The following is a 23,225-nucleotide window of genomic DNA, read 5'->3' on the forward strand; positions in this document are numbered from 1 at the left end:
CTCGTTGTCCCTCCGGGCGGGGGCGTGGGGCCGTGAAGGCTCTGGGCAGGCGGGTGCAGCCCCCCTGGTTTGTCTGGCGAGGGAGAGGGGGTCTCTGCCCTCCCCTCCCCGGACCGGCTTCCTGGTGAGCCGCAGCTCTCGGGTGCGATGCCCACGCAGCTTCTTACCAGGCAGCCCCGTGGTGCGGGCGAGGTGATGCCCCACGGCGTGCGCGTGGTGGGACACGATGGTCGGGTGGCCGGCGGCCAGCGCGGCTGCTGCAGCTCCCCAAGGGCTGTGCAGCTTCTGTGCCCTGGCTGCCAAGAAGGCCAGTGGGATCCTGGGGTGCATCAAGAGGAGTGTGGCCAGCAGGTCGAGGGAGGTTCTCCTCCCCCTCTACTCTGCCCTAGTGAGGCCCCATCTGGAGTACTGTGTCCAGTTCTGGGCTCCCCAGTTCGAGAAAGATGAGGAGCTACTGGAGAGAGTCCAGCGGAGGGCTACGAGGATGATGAGGGGACTGGGGCATCTCTCCTACGAGGAGAGGCTGAGGGAGCTGGGCTTGTTCAGCCTGGAGAAGAGAAGGCTGAGAGGGGACCTTATATATACTTACAAATATCTTAAGGGTGAGTGTCAGGAGGATGGGGCCAGACTCTTTTCAGTGGTGCCCAGCGACAGGACAAGGGGCAATGGGCACAAACTGAAGCACAGGAAGTTCCGTCTGAACATGAGGAAGAACTTCTTCCCTCTGAGGGTGATGGAGCACTGGAACAGGCTGCCCAGGGAGGTTGTGGAGTCTCCTTCTCTGGAGATATTCCAGACCCGCCTGGACAAGGTCCTGTGCAGCCTGCTGTAGGTGACCCTGCTTCAGCAGGGGGGCTGGACTAGATGACCCACAGAGGTCCCTTCCAACCCCGAACATTCTGTGATTCTGAGGTACCGGGCAGCGGTCCCCTGGCACGCTGGCAAGGTGTCACTGAGGCACTGCACAGGGCGTCAGTGCGTGGGGCTGTGGCAAGCGTCCTAGCCCTCCTCGGGCACAGCTGCAGGGCTGGGATGGCTGATGCCTGAGGTCTGGCATGCCCTGAAGTACTCGGACCTTCCTGCCTGCCCAGTGTGGGTCCCAGTACAGCCGTGGGGGCTCAGTGCAGAGGGTACATTAGCCCCAGAGACCTGGTGCTGCTGTGCCGAGTGGTGGACCCAAGCGACAGTGTGTTTTACCTTCAGATTCCCTTGAGTTGGGTGCAGGTGTGAACAAGGCAGGGCCCTTGGAAGGAAGCTGTGCTCCATCACCGCGGTCCTGTGGGGCCACTCCTGTGACCAGGAAGGGAGGGCTGGGCAGGGCAACCCTTGGGCAAGACAGACACGGACCAAGGACGGGTAGGGTCATCCCACCCCAGCCGCGTGCCCCGTGCAGGGCAAGGGAAGCTCACACCAGGCAGGGCCACCCAGCACACCTGGGAATGACCCCTGCCCCAGCCCAGCGTGGCATGCAGGGGACCGTGGGCCCTCTCGCAGGTAATCGATGGCAGCAGATCCTGATTGCTTTCATTATTATTATTTTCTTATGCATGTGCGCACAGGAGATTTATCGCCAGCTACGGAGGCAAAATCAATTATTCATGTTATAAATTAGAAAATGATTTATGTTTGTGGGAGGCCAAGCAGCGTGGAGCCCCCGGCCGCGTGGGAGCTGGGTTTGTCTGGGAATGGCACCAGACACCCCCCCCTGCCAGCACTTCCCCGGCCTCCCCGGCCCTGCCATGCCCTGGGTGTCCCACCCATGGGTGCCCTCACCCTGTCGCAGCCGCAGGGTGACCAAGGGATGGGGGCTGGCAGGGAGGACCCAGCCTCTTGCACTCTGTCAGCCCAGGTGCCCGCGGACGGAGGCCGGGGAAGGCTGGGTCTGCTGTGGCCTCGTCGCCCTGGCCGGTGCGGGAGGATGATGCTCCATGGCAGTTTCCATGGCAGCAGCAACAGCGCGGTCCGAGCGCTGCGAGATGTGGGCTGCAGAAGGACCCCCTCGCCTTCCCCCACTGGAGACAACCTCACGTGTCCCCTCCAGCCCCAGCACCTGTGCCCATGCTCCTGCCTCCCACAAGGGACACCGTGGTACCCTCCAGAGTGCCACCCACGGGGACAAGGACCCCCTACACCACTGACACCTCCGTGCACCCCAGGAAAGAGGGGATAGGTGAGGGCAAGGGGGAGACATAAACGCACCCCACTTGCACCAGCCCCTGAGGCCAGATAACCCCAGAGTGGGGCTGCAGGGCTTTACTTGGCCGTGGCCCAACTTCTCCTGGGCTAGCAGTGTCTCAGGGGTCCTGGGAGTCTTCCCAGGGTGGAGATCCCATTCCCCAAGGGCTGACAGACGTTCTGCACAGAGCAGGGTGGCACCGGGCTCCCACTACTCCCAGTGCTGGGGCAGGGTGTTGGCTGCTGCCAACAGGTCTGCCACCAGCCCAGCCATGCCCCAGGCGCTCAGCCCAGCGCCGGTGGGAAATGCAGCATCCCATGGCTCTGCGTCAGGGGGCCCAGCACCCCAGTCCTGGCTGCCTCAGCATCCTAAAACCCACTGCCCATGTCACGCAGCCAGTGGGAGCAAGCGCCGGGAGCTGGCTGGCCCCTCTCTGCTGATAGCCAGGGCTGCTCTTGCTTTCGAAGAGTCTTGATCTAAAGCTGCCGTGTCTGTGCCTCCCAGGGGACGGCAGAGCGGGCCGACAGTGCTGCCTGGTCTCCTTGTCTGTTCATCTGCAGCTGCGTCAGCTGGGGCCACGGGGAGGCACAGCCTGAAAGGAGCAGCACGGGAGAGAAAGGAGCTGTCACCGGCCACAGATCTGGGTCTGATCGCAGGCAAGCCGTGTATCCAGCTCCGGCTTGCGCGGCATCCTGTGCTGGGCTGAGCCTTAGCCCTCAGGGTGGGAAGGAGAGGAAGCACAGGGTGACCTCGGCTGAGCTTGGGCTCCCTGAGCAGCCTTTTCTCCCCCAGCCCTGCCTCCGAGCCCTGGAGCCTCCTCCCAGCCCCCAGAGAGCCTGTCACCCCGTGTGACTCCCAGGGTTCTCGGGGAGCAGAGAACTTGCTGGCTCAACACGCACATGGGGGTCAGAGGTGGCAGGGGTTTTGGCTGCCCCCCCAGCTCTCTGCCAGGCGTGAGCAGGAGGAACACCAACAGCCAGGCATGGTCCGGGGACAGGGAACCACCTTGTCCCGGGATACCAAGGCTGCTGCAGCCACACCAGCCCCCAGCCAGCCCCAGGGACCCCTCTGGGACCACATGCAGGGTCCAGAGGAGTCCCAGCTTGCTCTGTTATGACTCTAAAGGAGCCAGACAACTTGGGGAGCTCAGACACCCACCAGCATGTCCTGGGACCCCCTCAAGCTCTGAGTGCTGGGCTTCGCACTGAAACACCAGGAAAGAAAGGAGTCACTTTCTGGGACCGAGCATCAGCTCAGGCGCCTCGCTGCACCCCAGTCCCAGGCAGCCCAGTGCCGGTCTGTGCTCATGTGAGCATCCCTCTGAGCTATTGCTGCAGAGCAAATGCTTGCAGAGTGCTTTTGGCAGAGAAAAGCCCTGGGGAGCTGCAACGGGCACACAGGGGCAAGGAGGGAATCGCCCGTCAGCCGGAGCCAGGGGCACACAGAGCACCCACAGCCCTGGGTCTCTCCCCCACGCCCGGCCAGGGGACATGCTCAGCCCATGGAGAGGGGACTGCAGAGAGCTTGGGGCTGGGGTGGATTAGATCTTCTTTGCGTTATTGCACCAGACACCTGGGGACTCGGCGGCTCGTGACAGTGCTGTATGATGTGAGGAAGCAGCTCATGGTGCGGGCAGGCTCCGGTGCTGCCAGCGGACCGTGGGCAAGGAGGCAATGGGGCCGTGCCCCTAGGAGCGTGGGCTGGCTGTGGAGCAGGGAGCCGGGGTCTCTCGCTCCCTGCTTCCCCACACATTGACAATGAATAGCCACAGAAGGCAGCGCTGGTGCTGCAGGAATCAATACCGCTCCAGGAGCAGCCTGGGTGCTCCTCCCTGCGCTCCCCCGGGAGCCTGCCCCCGAACGCTTCTCCCTGAGCTATCGCTGTTGTCTCCTTCCCACTATGGTCTTGCTTTCCAACAGTCGCAGCAGGAGCCTGGCTCCTTCGGAAGACCGGGGGAATAAACGGGAGACACCTCTTGGGGGGGATCCAGGTTTTATCCTGACTCGAGGAAGCCCCTGTTGGCATGGTGTCACAGCCCACTCCATCACGGCCCATCTTGCCACGGTCCCTAGGAGGTACCAGGGCACTTGGCCGGCTCCGGCAGGCAGAGATGCTGCCAGGAGGTGGTTTCTGCCTGGCAGACAGCGCTCGAGAGTGCTGTGACTGGAAGCAGCTCCCAGTCTCGCCCAGCGCTGGCCGTGACAGTGCCGCTGTGTCGGGTGACAGCCGCTGCCCTGCGGGAAGGAACCTGGCCGCTTTCAATAGACAGTGATTTGAATGGATTCATCAGCGGGATCCACTTGGAGCTGATAAATCTTTCAGTAGCCCTGGCAGAGGAGGCTGAGCTGGGCAGGCTGGGCATCCCCCTGCCTCCCTGCAGCTGCATGGCTCCGAAGAATCTGGCTGCGCGGAGCGCACATCCAGCCTTGTGGGCCTTGCCAGCCCCAGCTGGCTGCCAGCAGCACCCCAGGTTTCCTGGCAGCCTGCTTGCTCTACCCCAGCCGGCGATGTTGCCTGCGTTGGCTGGAGCCCAGCCTGCTGCCTCTGCCCTGCTGAGACCCCCGAGCTGCAGCACCTCGTCCCTGCGCTCCCTTTGCCAGGGACTCCATCACCCCAAGCCAAGAAGAGCTGGTGGTCCCTGGATTCACCTCAGCACTGGCCGGGTCCCTCCTCTGGCCTCCTGTCCCCTCTCCTAGCATGGGGCAGGGCAGTCGCCGGGTTGGCCGCCGGCATTGGTGCATCTCCATGCCAGCTGCGGCTCCGGGGTCCCAGGGGGGACAAGCCCAGCTCGTCCCGTGGGGCCACATCCCTCAGGGGGACGGGGACTGCTGCCACTCCCCGACCCTGCACCCCGCAGGTAGCGAGGGAGAGCAGGGACGGGGACTGCGAGGCGGGAGGCGAGCGCGGGCGGATCCGGTTACAGGCAGCACGGGGCAGAGAGATAGGCAGAGAACAGCAATGCAGCAAAAAGGGCTTTTAGTGATAATTAATAATTAACATTTCTAATGATGTCCCGGCGACAGGAAGAGTCCAAGCGGGGACCCGGGGGCACTGCGCACGGTGACAGGAGTGGCTGGGGACCATGCGGGGACTGGGGAGCTGTGCACAGCCAGGGGCTGGGGGTGGGAGGGAGCCATGGGGCCGGGGGTCCCAGGACAGGGGCTGGGCACCCCTGGGGCCCCCCTGGGTGGGCAGCACCTAGGGCCCAGCCTTCGCACCCTGCTGCTGCCGAGGGTGCAGTAAACCTGTGATGAAGAGGACTGGAGGATGAGATTAAACACACCTCGGGGTTGACCTGGCCTCTGTCGATGCTCCTTGCCAGGGGTTCCTGTGCCCAGCGAGAACCTGAGAGGGACCTTGCTGGCGGGAAGAGGGACTGGGGAAGGGTGCTGGGAGGCAGCAGCTCTCGGGGAGCCGCTGGGATGGGTGGCAATCCCCAAGTCACCGCCAGTCTTGGCACAAAGAGCCCCCCAGGCTGGCAGGTGTCCGGGCATGGGGAGCAGAAGGCTGGCCCAGGGTGCGGGATCAGAGCGGGCAGGGGTCTGCGGGCACGGCAGGAGGTCAAGTGCTACAGGACAGTGACAGGGAGGGGAAGCAGGGAGAAAGAGGGACCAAGCGAGCAGCTGGCTGAGCATGGGCATCCATCACTGAGAGCCACCGCACGATGGACATGCAGTGGTGGGAGAGGCAAAAGCAACCCTAGGAGGAACCAGGAGAGGCATTTCTGGCAGGGCTGGGGACTCGCTTGCATCCCTGCATGGGTCCTGGGGGATCTGCCTGTGCTGGAGCCAGACTGGGAGGGGAGCAGAGGCGTCGTGGGGCTGCCAGGGGAGGCAGAGCCAGGAGGCCCGTGACGGGAGGACAGCGCAGGCTGCAGGGGAACGGAGCGCTCACTATAAATACATCAGTGGGGTAAACGCCAGGGAGGAGAAGAGCTATTTCAGCTAAAAGACAATGTTAGCACAGGAATGACTGGGGATAAATTATCCATGAATACATTTAGGGTGGAAATTAGACCCTCAGAGGATGGAGGTCCCAGCACAGCCCCTCCAGAGAAGGAAGCAATGCCAGGCAGGAGCCAGGGTTGGCTCAGGGGCTGAGGGATCTCGCAGTGTGCTGCGGTGACAGCATGTGCCCTCTTCCAGTGCCCGCCCGGCCATGCTGGTGGGTGCAGCAAGCAGCAGTGCACAGGGCAGCATGCACGGTAGGGTGCATGCACATCACTGCACGCGTGAGTGCAGATGTGCGTGCATGCACAGGCTGTGCATACATTCGGGCAGCGCATTGAGCGCTCACACACCATGCGTGTGCACAGAGAGCGCGTGCAGATGAGGTGGCTGCACGCAGACTGGTGCACGTGTGCATGTAGGTGCGTGTCAGTGTGCTGACAGTGTGGGTGTGCTGTGCACCCGCCAGGCTGTGGGTGGATGTCTTGGCCTTCACGATGCTCTAAGCAGAGGAACGACAGCCCCAGCAAAGTATCCTGGAGGTTAGTGCCTGAAGTCAGCGCTGCTCTACTCACCCGCACCCAGTTTGTGTTGCACCATCCAGAATTTGCTGGAGGGGACAGACAGGCTGGGTGCTCCATGAATCCGGCTGATCCTGGGCAGATTCCTGTCCTGCTGAGGGTCCTCCAGCTCCCAGAGCAGTGCAAGGGCCATGGAGGTGGCCTGGCAATGCCACCCCACAGTCTCACCTTGGCTGGCTGGAGCACTTGGCACTGCCAGCTAACAGCCCTGTGGCACTCCTCTGCCCATTGCAATGCAGGCAAGGGGCAGATCGGTCCCCAGCATCCCGCTCCCTTCTACCCAAGGAGGTCCGGGGGTGGCACATGAGCCAGGCACAGGGACACAGGGTGTCAGGACTGCTGGCTGCCAGAGGGTCCGCACTCACAGGGGGCTGGGTCAGTATGGATGAGGCAAACACCCCAGGAACAAAGGCCAGGGTGAGTCAGGACACCTCTGCCCCGGGGACAGGAAAGGGGGGTCCTGGGTGTGCGAGGGGGTGGCTGGTGTTCTCGCTGGCCCCAGCTCAGCAGAAGAGCCTTCTGCTGCCGGCATGCAGCCCTCGATGGAGCGCAGTGGCTCCCTTCCCCCCGCAGCGTGTCTGGCTGCTGCTCGCTCTAATTTCCTGTGCATTGTCCCCAACGCCGCCATCCCCTGCGCATCCCCCCGTGCGCTGCACAGCCAAGGTCCCCACGCCGAGCATTCCCGCAGACATCCCAGCTCGTTGGACTGATGCTCTGTGCTCCCCTCCACAGCTCCTTGCAGAGACCCGTGTCCCACCCTGGGGTGCTTGCCCCACTGTGCCCCCCACACGGGTGCAAGCAGAGGTGTGGGGTGCAGACGGCTGGGCCAGCACAGGGCACGGGGGCTGATGCAGTGCTGTGGATTACAGCCACGCTAGTTGTCATCCTGAGGTGCCTACTGGCTGCTTTGTCCCCCAAAGAAATGTCCTAGCCCATCAGGGTGACAGCATCCGTGGGAAGGGCATTGAGGGGCTCCAGCAGCGGGTATTGGGGAGCGCCTTGTAGCCCCACAAGTGGAAAATCACCCCACTCAGTGCAGGTAGCACGAGCTGGGGGCTGCAGCGTGCAAGGCCCTCTCAGCCCGTGTGTCCTGCATGCACGCAGCATCTGCCTACCCGTGGCACGTCACGGTGCGAGCGCATCCCCGCCGACACAGCGCGAGCACCTGTGGAGCTGCACGCGTGCACACCGCGCTGCGCGTCTAGCTGTGCACGCCGTGGCTGCGCACCTATGCGCGCACACACACACACACATGTGTGCAGGTGTATGTGCGCGGCGTGCTGGCAGGCCTGCCCGTGTCTGCCGGTGGGTGTGCACGCACGCTGAGCCCCGCTGTGCTGGCACGCCGGGTTTGCGGCCCCGGGGAGCTGGTGTGCCCAGCACCATTCGCAGTCTTGCCATGCTCGAGCTGGCTTCCTGCCGGCGCTTGTGCTCTGTACCTGCCAGTCGCAGGGAGGGCGTTGGGAGCCGGCTTGCGGAGTTTCTGCTAATAATTACCCAGGTGGTTACTAAATCTGGCACCAGCTAACGACTCAGCAGAGCGGGTGCTTGCCCTGAGCGCACGTGTGCGTGCGAGGCTGCAGCCAGGCACCTGGGCTGTGGGCCACGGGCAGGCGGAGCGCGCCCGCGGCTCCGGGGTGCACGAGGACGTGTGAGCACGGCATCGCACGTGTGTGACTGTCACACCAGCCTCCCAGCCCCACTGGGCATCCCAGCCTCCCCATGGTGAACACAGAGAGCAGCGGTGGTTCCTGCCCCACGGTGGTGCCCCACAGCAAGTTCCCTGTGCCCGGTCACCATCACAGTGTCTGTGGGGACCCTACAGCACGCAGCCACGCAGCAAGCCCGGTGCTCAACCAGGCACCCTGCGAGAGAGGGTCATTGGAAATGAAATCAAGGCGCACTTGATGGCCACATGGAAACACCTTCCTGGGAGACAATCCCTGGGGCTGGAGAGCTCTCAAATCTGGCAGGGAGAGAAGAACCAGGAGCAACAGGCAGAAGCGTTCGAATGAGAAATTTGGGTTTTAGCGGGGCGGGTGATTAGCCACTCGAAGCAGCCCAAATGGCGCGTGCTCCTGCAGCTCCTACTGTCTCTCACCATGTTTCTCCTGGTGTCTCCTGCTGTGTCTCCTGGTGGCCGCAGCCCCAGGCTCCACACTGGGGCAGCTGCAGACGTGCTCCACCGGGGTGACCCGCTAGCCTCGTACCCTGCCCATGCTGTCCCAGTCCGTGCCACCGCCACTTTCTGCATCCAGAGACGCAGAGAGCTCTGTGCCCAGCCCTGCAGTGGCTAGGCAGGAGAAAGACATGTCAGGGAAGGAAGGCTTGCAGGCTAAGCGTGATCCTGCCTTGGGCATCCACTGGCCACAAGATTTTGGGCAAGCCAGCGCCTTGCGTGGCCTGAGATGGGGCCTCTCCCGCAGCTCGGGCTGGGCGCCAGGGCACAGCCGCTCCGGGGGTCCCTGCAGAGGGAGGTGGGTGATGGCACAGGGTGACGGCACAGGGAGGGTGCTGAGCCCTCGAGGTGCGGCTGGATGCTGCTATGGGGGCTGCCGGCTCCACTCCCTCCCCCCCAACAGCCCCACCCCGGGGCAGGTCCCTGGCTCTGCCCGCCCCGCGGCCCCAGCCGCCCTGGCAGGAGGTGGGGACCCGCACCCCGAGTGCCACCCACCCCTCAGCACCCACGGCGTGGCCGGACCGCGGGGGTGCGGCTCCTCCGCCGCCGGGGCAGCGACGCCCCGCTCCTCCCGCAACCCCCCCCGACCCCTTCCAGCCCCGTCCCCGGGTCGACCCTCCCCAGCGGTTCCCCCCCAGCCGTCGCTGCCGCCGCGACGGGTCCGGTAAATCAGGGCTGCGCGGCCCCACCTCCGCGCTCCGCATTGGCGGCGGGGTCCGCACCGCGCTCATTGGCGCTGCCGCCGCCGCCCGGCCCTACTTAAGGCGCCGCTCGGCCGGGCCCGCCCCGTCGGAAGCCCAGGAGCGGCGGCACCGGAGCCGGAGGCGGCGAGGCGGGCGGTGCGGGATGCGCTCCCGCCGCCGCCGCGGGGGCACCGGGCGGCCACCCTGGCCCGTGAGTAGGGGGCGGGGGCGGCTCCGGCTCCGGCTCCGTGAAGTTTCCCGGGGAAGCCGGGACGGGGAGCGGGCGGTTTGCAACTCCTCCGGCACGGTCACCGGCCCGGAGAGAAGTTGGTGGCGAGCGGAGCGGGACTGCCCAGCCCCGCGGCGCGGAGGGGATGCGGGGTGCCGGGGCGGGAGGGAGGGGTGCTGGGCTGGGGGCGACCGCGCTCGGGAGGACGGAGCAGTGGGCGGGGGCGCGGGCTGGGACTGGGGGAGCGCTGGCAGAGACATCAGGGTGGCACGAAGCGAGGGGCAGGAGGAAAGGAAGGGCAGCTCCTTTTTCCAGGGACATTCGTGCTTGGTTGTGGCTGAGCCCGTGGAGGGGCTGGGGGCTGCAGGGAGAGGGGTCCGTCCGTACATCGGTCTGCATGGGAGGGGGCTGGCTGTGCCCTGGTGGGTCTGAGAGCAGCTGAGCCCTCCAAGGACCTGGTGTCCCTCTGGGCTGAGCTCGGAGGCTGAGGTGGCTGCTCGTCTCCACACCGCATCAGCTGCTGCTGGCTGAGCCCCAGCGTGCCAGGTCCGGCGCTGAGTCCTGCGCGCGAGGGGACGGCGATGGGACAGCCGGCAGCTGGGGGCTTTGGGCCCAGCAGAAGCATCGGTGGTGGGGTGCGTGCACAGGCCAGGGTCTGAGAGGGGTGTGAGAGGGAGCAGCGCTGAGCCCGCAGCAGCAGCGAGCAGCCGGGGTAGCGCGATCGGGGCTCACGGGCTCTGGCCAGAGCAACGGCACTGCAGGGGCTGAGGTGCCGTGGAAGGGGCACTGCTGGCATCCCTGGGCAGCTCGGCTGCTGCAGGGGATGGACCACTGGTTCTGCGGGACGTCTCCTGCCTGTCTTCTGCCCGAGCGGGTACAGCTGTGGCAGCCTGGGAATGGCAGAAATGGGAATATGATGTTACAGGGCCATATGCAGCACGATGTCGTGGGGTGCTGTGATGTCACCGTTTTGTCACTGCTCTGGGGTGCCTTTGGGGTGTGATGAGGCCCCTGCCGCACGATGTCATGCAATGTCGCAGCGGTGCTGGAGGTGGCTGCGGCCCGGGATGGGATGTCACTGCAGTGGTGGAACATGACATCACTGGGGTGCGTAGTGTGGTGGGCGGCGATGTCACGGTGGCCTGCGGGATGGGGTGGCTGCGCAGACAGTAGGCTCCCACCCTCCCCATGATATGGGCCAGGGCCTGGGGAGGTGCATGTTGGGTACACAAGAAGCCCAAGGGACATTGTCTCCCCATCTGTGGTGAGGGCCCTGGAGCACAACCCTTTGCCTGCCCCACTGGTCCCTTCCCAGTCCCATCCCACCCTCCCCGCAGGACGTTGCCAGCTGCAGCCATGCCTGGGGACAGACGCACCCTACATGCTTCATCCCTGCCATGAGGCCAGCACCCTGTCCCTGCGCTGCCTGGCTGCATCCTGGGTGGGTGCCTGTGGACCCCCTGCCTTGCTCCCATCCTCTTGCTGCCTCTAGCTTGGCCTGGCACCCTGGCTTTGTGTCACCAGGCTTAGCCGTGATGATGAGGCACTCTGGGGTGACCGCAGCTCCTGGGGTGACCTTGCCACCAGATGCCACAACGCAAACCAGAACGTGGCTCTGCTGGGACAAGACAGGCTGAGCTCTGCCCAGTGTATGAGCAGGACCCCATAGCCTTAAACCTCAAGTAGAGCTTCATGCTGGGAAGCGTGAGGCCTTGCCCATCCACTGCACAGACCCTGAGCCTCTCTTCCTCTCCCTTCCCAAAATGGCCTGGCTCTGGGCCGTGCATCCCTTCCCCATGGCACCAAGCACCGGATCTGCTGGGAAAAGCCTTTTGTCTCCAATCAGGAACATTGTTTCCTCCTGGAAAGGCTCCATCCAGCCTGGAGGGATTTTGGCTGCAGCTGGAAGAGGGTGGGGGGGGCACCTGGGGAATGGTCCAAGCTTGGAGAGCAGGAGCTGGCGGGGAAGCAGAGCAGGGAGCGCCTTGCTGCTGGCCCGGGGACAGCCACCCATTGCCTGGCTGTGACCAGGGATGAGGAGGCACCGCTCCACGTCAACAGGGGCTCACGTGGCAGCCCTGCCCCCATATGTCCACATGTGGGTGGCTGTTCCCTACGGTTACTTTGGTAAGCCCAGGGTGGGGCTGTGGCAGAAGCTCCCCATCCCTCACTGTGTGACACTGCAGAGTGACACCCAGGGACTGTCCCATTCCTGTGCAACCCAGTGAAGCCCCATCCCCATCATGTCACTTGAATGGGACACCTGCACCAGGGACAGACCTAGGTTCTGGCCCATGGAGAGCCACTCCAGACAGGACAACAGGGTGATGAGCACAGTGCCCCGAGTCTGGCTGGGTGGTGGAGAGCATGGTGCCAGGGAGAGGCTGGCTGCACCTGGTCTCTGGGAGGATGTGGGACAGGCCAGGGAGGGGACAGGAGCAGCACAGAGCTGGGGACACACACACACACATCCACCCTTGCAACTGGGCCTGGGGAATGGATGGGATTGGAGAGGGAAGGGGAGTGGGGCTCGTGCAGTGGGATGCTGGGCAGTGGGGCTCAAGGTCTCTGCTGCAGCTGGAGGACAGCCCACCACAGCCAGGTGGGCAAGAAAACTATTTGCTTGTGGCAGCAGAATCGTGGCCCCCCCCAAAGACCCTTGGAACCATTCCCATCCCCAGGGGAAGCAGCAGGCTACTCCCACAGCTTGGTGGGCCTGCCAGGATCTAAGCCTTTGGGCACCTTCCCCTCTCCAAGCTGGGCACATGTGGCACTGTGCAGCTGCTATAGCTTTGTTTGCTCACTGGCAGGGTCTATGGCATGGGGATGGGGTGGCAGAAGGGCTATTCACCCCTATCACCCTGACAGCGATGGGGGCTATTCCTAGCTCCCCAGGAAACCTATGCTTGGGGACATCCAGCCACCAAGGTGGAGGACACTGTTCCATGTGGCTGTGCCAGCCCTCCAGTCTGTGAGAGCAGGACAGGCTGCTTATGCTCCCAGCTGGAGCGCTGGCATGTGGGTTCTTGCCCACAGTCCAGGACACACAGCTCGTTGCTGGGCTTTTACCTTCTGGAGAGAACTGCCTGGCCTGGGGCAAGGGGCAGCCTTCTGAGTGCTACCTTGCTGGTCACCCATGCTACAGCCAGGTCAGAGCCAGCTCCAAAGTCTCTGCAGCCTTGCCAGCAGTGCTGGCAGACACCATCCTCTGCAGTCCAGGTTAACTGAGCCTCTACTTCAAGTCTCCCATTCATCTCAGTGTCTCCTTCCCATGGCCAAGTCTCTGTGCAGACACCTTCCCATGGCCACCCTGGGAGGAGCTTGCCCTGCAGAGTCTGTAGCTCACCTGGGAGAAACAGTGCCAGCAGGGTGGGGAAACTGAGGCACACGGGAATCATCTGGCAGAGTGTTACCATGTTGTCCTCATGGTCTTCTGCCGCTCTGGAAGACCAACTGGACAAGGGAAGAGCTCCCCAGCTTGGCAGCTGCCTGCTTCCTCTGCCCTTGCCAAGGAAGCAGTGGCTGGACCGTGACTTGCCAGGATCTTGGGTGCCAGCATCCCCTTGGGGCAGGGCGAGCTGGGGCTGAGCCCAGCTTTGTCAGCACTCCGCAGCCCTCCTGCCACCTCCCTGGTCCCTCCCATGGTCCTGATCCTGCTCAGCCTCAGCTCCCAGCTTGCTGGGGTACCATCCTGTCCCACAGGAGCCCTGAGGGCGAGCTGCAGCCCGCAGGGTCCATGCAAGGGGATGCCAGAGCTGTGCAGTGCCTGAGGGGCCAGTGGGGTGGCACAGGCTGGGATGGGTGACAAGGGATGTCAAGAGAGCGTCTCTTGTGCAAGGGTGATGGGGATGCTTGGGCACCATGGAGCAGGGTCTCCTCCTGGAACTGACGGGCTGCAGGTTTCTCCCAGGTGCCCAGGATGCTGGCGCTGTGCCTGCTGTCCCTGGCCTGGCTGAGCGAGGGCTCCCAGCGCGGTGAGCCCATGTTTGCAGCCGTCACCCACCGCCTCCTCCCGCCTGACTACGACAGCAACCCCACGCAGCTCAACTACGGTGTGGCTGTCACGGACCTGGATGCCGACGGTGACTTCGAGATCGTGGTGGCGGGGTGAGTGGTGCACCCAGTGCCTCGGTGACAGCGGGACCTGGTGGCCCTGCGGTGCTGGGAGCTCCTTGCTGCTCCGAGGGTATGTGGCTGGCTGGGAGTGCGTGCACAAGGGTGATGGAGTGGGGGTCTGCATGCACCCAAGCACATGTGGGTGCCCCCATCCCGGCCCCAGGGCCAGGTCTCCTCTCTGCGGGGCGGTGGCAGCTGTCCGGTGGCTGGGGTCCACCCGGCAGTGCAAAGCCAGCGTGTCCCCAAGCCAGCCCAGCTCCGCTGACAGGACTCGGCGCTCTCTGGAGATTCGGTTAATTGGCTGGAGGTTTTTTTATAGCCCTTTATTGGAGTGATGGCTCGGAAGGGCTGGCAGGAGCCGGGGAGGCAGGGAGCCGTGTGCCACGCTGCGAGCACCCAAGCGGGGCTGGACATGGAGCAGCTGCTGCCAGCAGGTCCAGCCTCAGCTGGGGACAGCAGGGACCGCAGCACGGGCCCTGCGTGCGTGTGCTGGCACGGCTGTGAGCTGCTGGCACAGCGTGTCCATGCAGGCACCACTATGCTCACCCCCGAGGGAGGCTTGCACATGTGGGTGTGCTCACTTGGAGGGGATGCCTCACCCCCACAGAGCCCATTTTTGGGGGGCTGCAGGAGCCAGGGCACCACGGCACCAGGCAGAGTGCAACCCTGCTACCCCTCTGAGCATCACCCTGGGGCAGAAAACCACGAGCAGCACTGGGGACCCCCAGAGGGGCCCAGGACACCGCTCCCAGCGGGGCTGAGCCAAGCAGCCAGCTGTGGTTTTGTAAGCGGCCCCAGCGCCCGTTGTGTAACTTGTTTACTGGTGCCCAGGTCAGGGAGCCTGTGGGGCGCAGTCCGCCGAGAGGATTTGCCTTGTGTGCCAGTTTTCCTGCCCTGGGAAAGGGCTGCAAGCATGGACCTGTGCCCCATCCTGCCCTACTGGCCACCCAGCCCCTGCCCTGCGGGTACCCGGGCCAGGTAGACACAGGATGCCTGACATGGGCTGGAGCAGCTCCAGGCTGAGCCCTCCCGGTCGGCAGCCAAGAGCAAGCCCCACATATGGGTGCTGAGAGCAGCCCAAGGGCCTTGGTCTCCATGGACCATGCAGGTGTCTGCACCCAGTATCCCCCCAGGGATGGGATGGGGGCTTTCATCCTGTCCCCAAGCCTCAAGGAGCCATCACCCCTGCTCGCACCCACAGGTACAATGGCCCCAACCTGGTGCTCAAGTACGACAAGGCACGGGGGCGGCTGGTGAACGTGGCGGAGGACGACCGGGGTTCCCCGTACTATGCACTGCGGGACCGGCAGGGCAACGCCATCGGTGTGACGGCCTGCGACATCGACGGGGACGGCCGCGAGGAGGTCTACTTCCTCAACACCAACAACGCCTTCTCTGGTGAGCCCCGCCGGCGGCCGTGCCCTGAGCCCCGGCTGCGGGGGGAGCTCCCGGCATGGCCTCCTGCAACCTTCGGCTCGCGAGGGATGTGTGCGGGCTGGAGTTAATTTCTCAGTTGAGTGGCTCCATTGATTGATAGCAGCACAGGCAGGACGCTGAGCCCAGCCAGCCGCCGAGTCAGCACTTCCAGCTGCCCATCGCCCTCCCCACAGCACCCCGAGTGGGACGGCAGCTTCCCCAACACCCCCGGGGCTGCCCCACCATGGGGACCCTGCTCTGCAAGTCCCAGCTAAGCCCTGCAGCAGCCGTGCCCCTCCATGCCATGGGTCCCCTGTGCCCACTGGACCAAGCCAGGTCTCATTCTGCCCTGTCCAGTGCGGGATGCCTGTCCTGGGGAGGGGACCCATGAGCCCCAGCCTGGCTCCGGCCATCCCTGGAGGGCTCTGGGTGGGTGCTCCAGCCGGGCTCTGCTCCATGTCCCTGTCCCACCACCCTGACCTCCGCTCAATGGATCTGTCTTCCTGATGCTCCTAATTACCCGGGGTGGCGGTGGCTGCCGGCACACCTATCACTAAATCAGGCGCTGCCATCGGTGCTGTCACGGGCAGTGTGGCTCGCTGCCCGTGCCTGGCACTGCATCAATTTTTTACCTTCCTGGGGATGATCTACAGGGCTGTGCCCCCCTGGGACACATTTTACCTTAATGAGTTGACTCTTCTGTGTGTCTTCCAGTAGCCTTTAGGGGTTACAGGGTCACTTGCAGCGGCAGCCTGGCCCCGTGGTGGTGCTGCTGGGGGCTGTGGGGACAGAGCAGGGGTTTGGGATGCTCTGGGCAAAGGGTACTCCTTCCACAGCCTCCCCTGGCTGCAGGGCACCCTCCTCGGGAGGAGGTAGGATGCTGCAGCCCCGCGACCCGTGCACACCCCCCCCAGGCATGGCCACCTACACGGACAAGCTCTTTAAGCTCCGCAACGGGCGCTGGGAGGACCTCCTGAGTGATGAGGTGAACCGGGCCGTGGCCAGCCGCTTCGCCGGGCGCTCCGTCGCCTGCGTGGACCGGACGGTGAGCAGGCAGCGCACCGCGGGCGGGGGGCATCTCCGCTCCCTTCCCACGCTCCCCTGCGGGGTCCTGGGGGACCTCTCCCCTCGCAGGGACACCAGCCCCATCCCACCCCCCGCCCGGGCTGGGGGTGCCCCTCAGCAGCCCATGGCTGTCAGGACTGGCAGCCCCCTGGCCGTGGGGACTGCGGGCGCCTGTCCACGCGGTTGCCGCCAGCTGATAAACGTGCCTGTCAAGGTGATTTATGTTCCTGTCACCTGCTCTTTCTTCTTCCTCCTCCCCCAGCGGTTTTCTTTTTTCCAAACGATTATCACTAAATCAGGGTCCAGCTGCTGCACGGGACAAGGGGGGCAGTGGGGATGCAGGGGACCTGGGGTGGTGGGGTGCCCTAAGCCTGGGGACCGCAGAAGTCCTGGGGACAATGGGGCACGTCCCCACTCCTGGGGTGCTTTTCACCATGGGCTTTGCAGAGCTCTTGCCCAGCACACGATAGTGGTGCCCTGTCCCATGCAGCTGTGAGAGCATCCAGCCCCACAGCAGGGATCCCCTGGTCCCCGTGGAGTTGGGTTTTGGGCGGGTGGGTGCTGAGGAGGTGCCGCTGGCCGCAGGGCTCCGGCAGGTACTCCATCTACATCGCCAACTACGCCAGCGGCAACGTGGGCCCCCACGCCCTGATCGAGATGGACGTGGCTGCCAGCGACCCTGCCCGCGGCCTCGTGGCGTTGGTGGACGTGGCTGCCCAGGCTGGTGTCAGCAAGTACACAGGTACCCGGCTGCCGGGGTCCCGCTGGGGGACAGGGGGCTGCTGCTGGGACCCCACTGCAGGCAGCGTGGGGCAGCGGCCCAGGCCACGCGTTCGGTTGCCTGGCTGCCCCATCCAGTGGCAGCCCCACAGGGGGCCGTGAGGTGCTCACCCAGGACCCCCACGCCCACCATCACCCTGCCCAGGGCCAGGCTGGTCCCTGCAGGACCTGCAGCCCGCACGGGGCTGTGGGCACACAGGCAGGGCAGCGGGGAGCTGCTCCGGCGCCGTGCCCCATCTCCCCGGTGGTAAATTGTCACTAATTAGGAGTGTTGTCACCATGGCGATGGCAGTGATGAGGGTTGGGAGTGAGACCAGCGGCTGCCAGGACCGATTAGCTCCCGGTGACAGGGAGGGGGGCGAGGAGGGGATGCTGGGGGGGGAGTGTCCCTGGAGCACCGGGTGGGCAGCAGCGAGGGGGAGTGGAGGGGACAACCCCCCCCGGGGCAGGATGCCGGCTGCCCCCTCACCCCCGGGCCACTGTCCCCAGGGGGCCGTGGGGTGGCCGTGGGCCCCATCCTGAGCGACAGCGCCTCAGACATATTCTGCGGTAACGAGAACAGCCCCAATTTCCTCTTCCACAACCGGGGGGATGGGACATACCGGGACGTGGCAGCTGCCGTGGGTGAGTAGGGGGAGCAGGGGGGATCACCCAGGTGTCGGGGACCCCCGGGCAGGCTGAGCGCAGGGTGGAGGGACAGCCCTGGGAACCCAGAGCCCTGCTGACCACCGCGGGTGGCTGAAGTGCTCCGGGGTCAGCGCAGGGACGCAGCCCTGCGTGGGGGGACCTGTCTGGGGACCACGGGGCACATCCTGGGGGGCAGCCCTGGGAGATGGAGATGGGGAGGGGGTCCCGTCTCCCCCCGTCCCCTTGCGGCTCCCCAGGGCTGGATGACCCCTACCAGCACGGACGTGGCGTGGCGCTGGGTGACTTCAACCGCGACGGCCGGGTGGACATCGTCTACGGCAACTGGAACGGGCCGCACCGCCTCTACCTGCAGAGTGGGGGCCCTGGGCGTGTCCGATTCCGGGTGAGAGCAGGGGCCAGGACCCCCCCACCGCCGACTTTGCTGCTGAGCCTCTGGTCTGGGGGTTCTTGGCTTCACCCCGATTTGGCTTTGAGTCCCAATTCCCAGCGAGGAGGGGACCCAAAGCACAAAAGCGGGACCCAGTGTCCCCCTCCCTGTGCCCCTTGTCACCCTGTGCCCATCCCTCGCACAGGACATCGCCACCCCCAAGTTCTCCATGCCGTCCCCTGTCCGCACCGTCATCGCGGCTGACTTCGACAACGACCAGGAGCTGGAGGTCTTCTTCAACAACATCGCTTACCGTGGCTCCTCCGCCAACCGCCTGTTCCGGTAGCAGCCTGGCGGGTACCTGGGGGCCTGGGGCAGCCCACACCCAACTGTGGGGGCCAAGCAGCCCTCATGGCACCACTGGGATCACGGGGCTTCTCTCCAGCAGTGCCACTGCTTGGGCTCGGCTAATAAAAGGCGCCGTGACTGGGCCCTTCCCGGCGTCATTAGTGGCCACCACAACCGTGCCTGCAGCAGCCCCCGGGGTCCCTGGTGCCGCTGATTAGCAGCCGCGTGGAAGCTTGTTCAAGGCTCCTGTTAATTGTGGGGGTCAATTCCTCGTTACCGCTGCGTGTGCCTCCTCGCCTGGCATGTGGGGCGGTGGGAGCTGGTTGTCCACCCGTTGCCAGCACCCGTGGGTGGGTGGAGGTCAGGGGCATGGCAGTGAGCCCCTGCGGGGGGGGAGGGTGTCTCTGGTCCCAGAGAGATGCAGCAGTGTTTGGAGATGGTGCTGCTGCCTTGTAGTTCAGACCCACAAGAGCCAGGCTCTCATGACATCCCTGTCACCCCTGCATGGAGCGGGGATGTGAGGTGCTAACAGGCAGGGGTCAGTCACATCCCCCCTCCACCAGGGCTGTCACGTCTCCACCGTGCTGCTGCAGGAGGGGACAGGCGCTTCCCGGGAAGGTGCCCGGGACTGCCAGGACTAGCACCAACACCCTGTCTGTTCTCCGCAGGCTTGTCCGCAGGGAGCACTCGGACCCCATCGTGGAAGAGCTGAATCCGGGGGACGCGCTGGAACCTGAGGGACGGGGCACGGGTGGGTGCTGCCAGCCCTAGCAGTGGGCACCCATGGCAGGGGTGTGCCACAGCACCGCCTGGCACCCTCTGTGCCTGGGGACACTGCATGGCTGGCTGAGTCACCCGCCTGCTCCCTACCAGCATCCTGAAGCCCCTGTCACCTAGGAGCAGCCCCATGCTTTCTCCCTCCACCAGCTAACGGTGCCGTCTCCAGTTGTTCCCCAAGCCTTCAGTCTTGGTGGGCTCCTTCCTGGGTACCCACTGTTCGAAGCCAGCCTCTGCATTTGGGAGGGGGCCAGGCAGCCTCCTGTGTCCCACAGCCCCCAGGTACTGCCTGTCCCCTCCACTGCCTAGGGAGCGGACCCACCTGATTGCAGGGTGCTACCCATACAGGGACCCTTACTCCTGCACTGGGGTCACCCCTTCTTCCCTATTGCCCCAGCATTGCCGGGAGTTCTGCTGTCACCTGTGAGAGCCCACGCTGGAAGCAGGACATGGTGCTGGGAGACATGGGGCTGGGCCCCAGGCATGACCTGATCCTGTCCCTGCAGGAGGTGCAGTGACAGACTTTGATGGAGATGGGATGCTGGACCTCATCCTGTCCCATGGTGAGTCCATGGCACAGCCAATCTCCATCTTCAAGGGCACCCAGGTGAGTCAAGCAGGGGGTCATTGCATTGTCCCGGTCCCTTCTGCCTCTCCTTGCTCAGTCTCCCTGCTCCCTCCTCCCTTGCAGGGCACCAGCAATAACTGGCTGCGTGTCATCCCCCGCACCCGCTTCGGGGCCTTTGCTCGGGGGGCCAAAGTGGTGCTGTTCACACGGCAAAGCGGGGCCCACCTGCGCATCATCGATGGCGGATCGGGGTACCTCTGTGAGATGGAGCCCGTGGCACACTTCGGACTGGGTGAGCAGCGGGGCCGAGGGGCTGCCTCCACCCCCAGCCTTCCCTGGCACCCCCCTGGGCAGGGGCCACCTCTGCTGCCCCAGCACACTGCAGCACAGTAGTCATCCGTGCCCATTGCCCTGCGCATGGTGGGCTCCAGGGGAGGCTGCGGGCAGGGTGCCCAGCCACTGCAGCCCTGCTGCGAGGGGCAGCTGCCCCCTTCCCCACCACCTGCCTGCTTCTTTGCCCAGGCACCAGGGCTTTCCCTGCCCATTAACACTCCCCTGGCTCAGGACAGCCGGCAGCCAAGCCTGCAGGGATGTCCCTGCCCACTGGCAGTGCATCCCATCGTCCCCATGCGCATCCTTTGTGCTGCATCCCTGTGCATGGGCTGTCAGCACAGGCACCTGGAGTCCAGCTTGGGGAGCAAGGGGAGGCTTTGACCCTCCATCCCTACCACCCCCTGGCCTCCTTTCAGCCCCTGCCCGCCCCGGAGACCCCTCCTCTGACGGGCTGCCCGCCTGCAGGGCATGACGAAGCCAGCAGCCTGGAGGTGACCTGGCCGGATGGCCGCGTCGTGGCACGAGCTGTGGCCAGCAGTGAGACCAACTCCATCCTGGAGGTCCCCTACCCCCTGGACGTGGAGGAGCCGCTCATGCCTGCCCCGCTGGAGGTGAGGGCTGGGTGTGGGCACAGGGCGGGAGGCAGGAATGAAGAGCTGAGCTCTGCTGGCTCAGTGGCTGCCCAGGGCTGATTCCTCCCCATCGCAGCGGTCTCTGCTTCTCCCCAAATGTAGTGCGGGCAGGGATTCTCCCAGCGCAAGAATGGACGCTGTGTAGGTGAGTGGCTGCTGGGCGCACAGGCGTGCCTGCACCCGGGATGGATTGGGCAGGAGGGCAGCACCCGGCTGCAGGGAGGTGGCTGGGCGTGCAGGCAGGGCTGCCGTGCGGCTGAGTGTGGGTTATGGCTGCCTGCTTGGCACAGGGCCTGGGGACGGCTCTGAAGGTGGACTGTGGCATCATGGGGAGGGGGGAGAGCGCTGTGCTGAGGGCAGGAGGCATGGCTTGTGCACAGCCACGCCCGGAGGGTCCCCCAGCCCTGAGCTCCCAGCCCAACCATTTCACACTGAGGCCCCTCCGCTTGCAGACACGGACGAGTGCACCGAGTTCCCCTTTGTCTGCCCCCGGGACAAGCCTGTCTGCATCAACACCTATGGCGGGTACCGCTGCCGCAGCAACAAGCGCTGCAGCCGGGGCTTTGAGCCCAACGAGGACGGCACAGCTTGCGTGGGTGAGTGACGGCAGGGACGCCCTGACCCCGTGCCCCCGCAGCCTGGCCGAGCCAGTGGGCAGCAGCTCCGAAGCACTGTCTTGGGATGCTGTTGCACCCCTGCCAAAGGCCTGGCCACATCCTGTAACCTGCTGCGTGGCTGCCCAGCCACCTCCACCCTGGCTCCATGTCTGTTCATCCTGCACCTCTCGCTGAGATGCCACTGACTCCCCTTCTCTCTTTCTCTCTTGCTCCTTCTCTCCTTCTCTGTGCAGCTCAAGTGGCCTTTTTTGGGGGATACCCCTCTGCCGGGAGCTGGCCTGGGCCCCTACATCATGCCCTCCTCCCTCTAGTCCTCGGACTCTGCCTTTACCTCTATGCACTTTAACCCCTGCCCGTAACACGCCAGAGCAGCCTTGGCGGAAGGACCGGCCGGCCTCTGCCTGTCTCTCTTTTTCTCTCTCTCTCTTTCTCTCCATGTCGAACCGCCCTGGAAGTGCCAGCCGTGCCCTACCAGGGCAGCCTGTGGTGGGACAGGCATGGAGCACCGTGCCTGGGAAAGCAGCCCTGGGGCAGTGCCCCTTCACAGGCACCCCGCGCCCCAGCGCTGCCCCTGCCATGCCGGTACCTCCTGGGTGGTCGCTTGCTCCGTCGCCTCGATACTGTACCATGTGCCTGCTGGTTTGGCCTGCGACGTGTGTGCTTCACCTGTCCCCTCCTCGGTGACGGGGACCCCCCTCCCCAACCCGGGCAGAGGAGGGTCCCCCAGCCCTGCGGGGGAAGGACACTCCTGGTCTGTTCTTTAATGTATTGACCCCACTGTTTGGAGTCAGACCCTGCTCAGTCTTCCAGCCCCTCTCCTAGAGAACCCCCCCAATAAACTATATCCTGTCTGTTAGCCTGACCTGCTGAGCTGTGCAGGGCAGGGCTGTGCCCACGCTTCTGACCACCCTCCCCTGTGGTGCTACGGGGAGGGGGCTTAGGGGTGGAGAGCAGGCAGTTCTCCCCGCACCGCACCAACAGGGCGGTGTTGCCTTCCCCCAGCATGCCATAACCCCGTGCTGCTCTCTTCCCCACCACCAGACATCAACGAGTGTGCCCAGGGCTTGCACAACTGCAGCCAGCTCTGCACCAACACCCCTGGGGCACACGCCTGCCGCTGCCGCCCGGGCTTCCACCCCCTTGATCCCGCTGCCAGCCACTGCCTGGGTGAGTACCTGCAGGCAGCGGGGCCGGCAGCCCACGGGTGCCCACCCCCCCACTGCTGCCAGGTCAGCCATGCCTCCAGGGATGCTGCTTCCTGGGGTGCCCAGCTGTGCTCACCTCCCTGGTCCCCGCCAGCTCAGAACTTGGGGGGCAGGACGGGCAGACGATGGCTCTTTGGGAGCTGGTGGAGTGAGGAGGCATCTGCTGCTCATCCAGCAGCTGTGGGGACAAGCAGTGGCAGGACCACAGCTGCGTGGGCACAGGCATTGGCGATGACCCATCTTCACCCTACCCCATGGCCAGACAAACCCCGTGCCTTTGGCGCAGCTCCGACCCTCTCCCCTTCTTTTCTAGACGTGGATGAGTGCCAGGCACAACCTGGCCCCTGTGACCATATCTGCCACAACAGTCTCGGCTCCTTCCACTGCCACTGCCACCATGGCTTCTCCCTGGGCGCCGGCGGGCACTGCCAGTGCAGCTAGCCTGCCCCAGCACAGCTGGGTGCCCCCCTGCTTGCCCCCAGCCCCGGACCGCTTGCACTCGGTGCCAACTGAATAAACCCTTTGCTGTGCTGTTTTCCCTGTGGGTTCCTGTCACCG

The 23,225-nt window shown here is 64.9% G+C and overlaps 1 protein-coding gene across 4 annotated transcripts; it reads left to right on the plus strand.

The window, feature by feature from the left end:
* Positions 1 to 9,683: 9,683 nt before the first annotated feature.
* Positions 9,684 to 23,203, plus strand: CRTAC1 (cartilage acidic protein 1). Of its 4 annotated transcripts, none has more exons than XM_075423552.1 (16): positions 9,684 to 9,777; positions 13,706 to 13,902; positions 15,113 to 15,309; positions 16,242 to 16,372; positions 16,978 to 17,134; positions 17,662 to 17,796; positions 18,057 to 18,202; positions 18,393 to 18,529; positions 19,204 to 19,286; positions 19,819 to 19,919; positions 20,004 to 20,172; positions 20,679 to 20,824; positions 20,948 to 20,990; positions 21,298 to 21,441; positions 22,504 to 22,629; positions 22,981 to 23,203. In XM_075423552.1, exons 1-16 carry the CDS (start codon positions 9,730 to 9,732, stop codon positions 23,106 to 23,108), a joined length of 2,088 nt encoding a protein of 695 aa, XP_075279667.1. In that variant the 5' UTR covers positions 9,684 to 9,729; the 3' UTR covers positions 23,109 to 23,203. The 4 variants fall into 4 exon arrangements, with proteins under 4 accessions (XP_075279667.1, XP_075279669.1, XP_075279670.1 ...); XM_075423553.1 differs by having other exon boundaries at positions 9,702 to 9,777; positions 13,695 to 13,902; XM_075423554.1 differs by lacking the exon at positions 17,662 to 17,796.
* The last annotated feature ends 22 nt before the right edge of the window (positions 23,204 to 23,225 follow it).

Source organism: Opisthocomus hoazin, chromosome 6, assembly GCF_030867145.1.
Source record: "Opisthocomus hoazin isolate bOpiHoa1 chromosome 6, bOpiHoa1.hap1, whole genome shotgun sequence".
Taxonomy (NCBI): Eukaryota; Metazoa; Chordata; class Aves; order Opisthocomiformes; family Opisthocomidae; genus Opisthocomus; species Opisthocomus hoazin.

Bases quoted from the DNA above. Each gene is read 5' to 3' on its own strand.
- CRTAC1 (XM_075423552.1), top strand. From the start codon at position 9,730: ATGCGCTCCCGCCGCCGCCGCGGGGGCACCGGGCGGCCACCCTGGCCC. The intron at 13,903-15,112 runs GTGAGTGGTGCA...TCGCACCCACAG, and splicing joins TTCGAGATCGTGGTGGCGGG to GTACAATGGCCCCAACCTGG. The intron at 16,373-16,977 runs GTGAGCAGGCAG...CGCTGGCCGCAG, and splicing joins TCGCCTGCGTGGACCGGACG to GGCTCCGGCAGGTACTCCAT.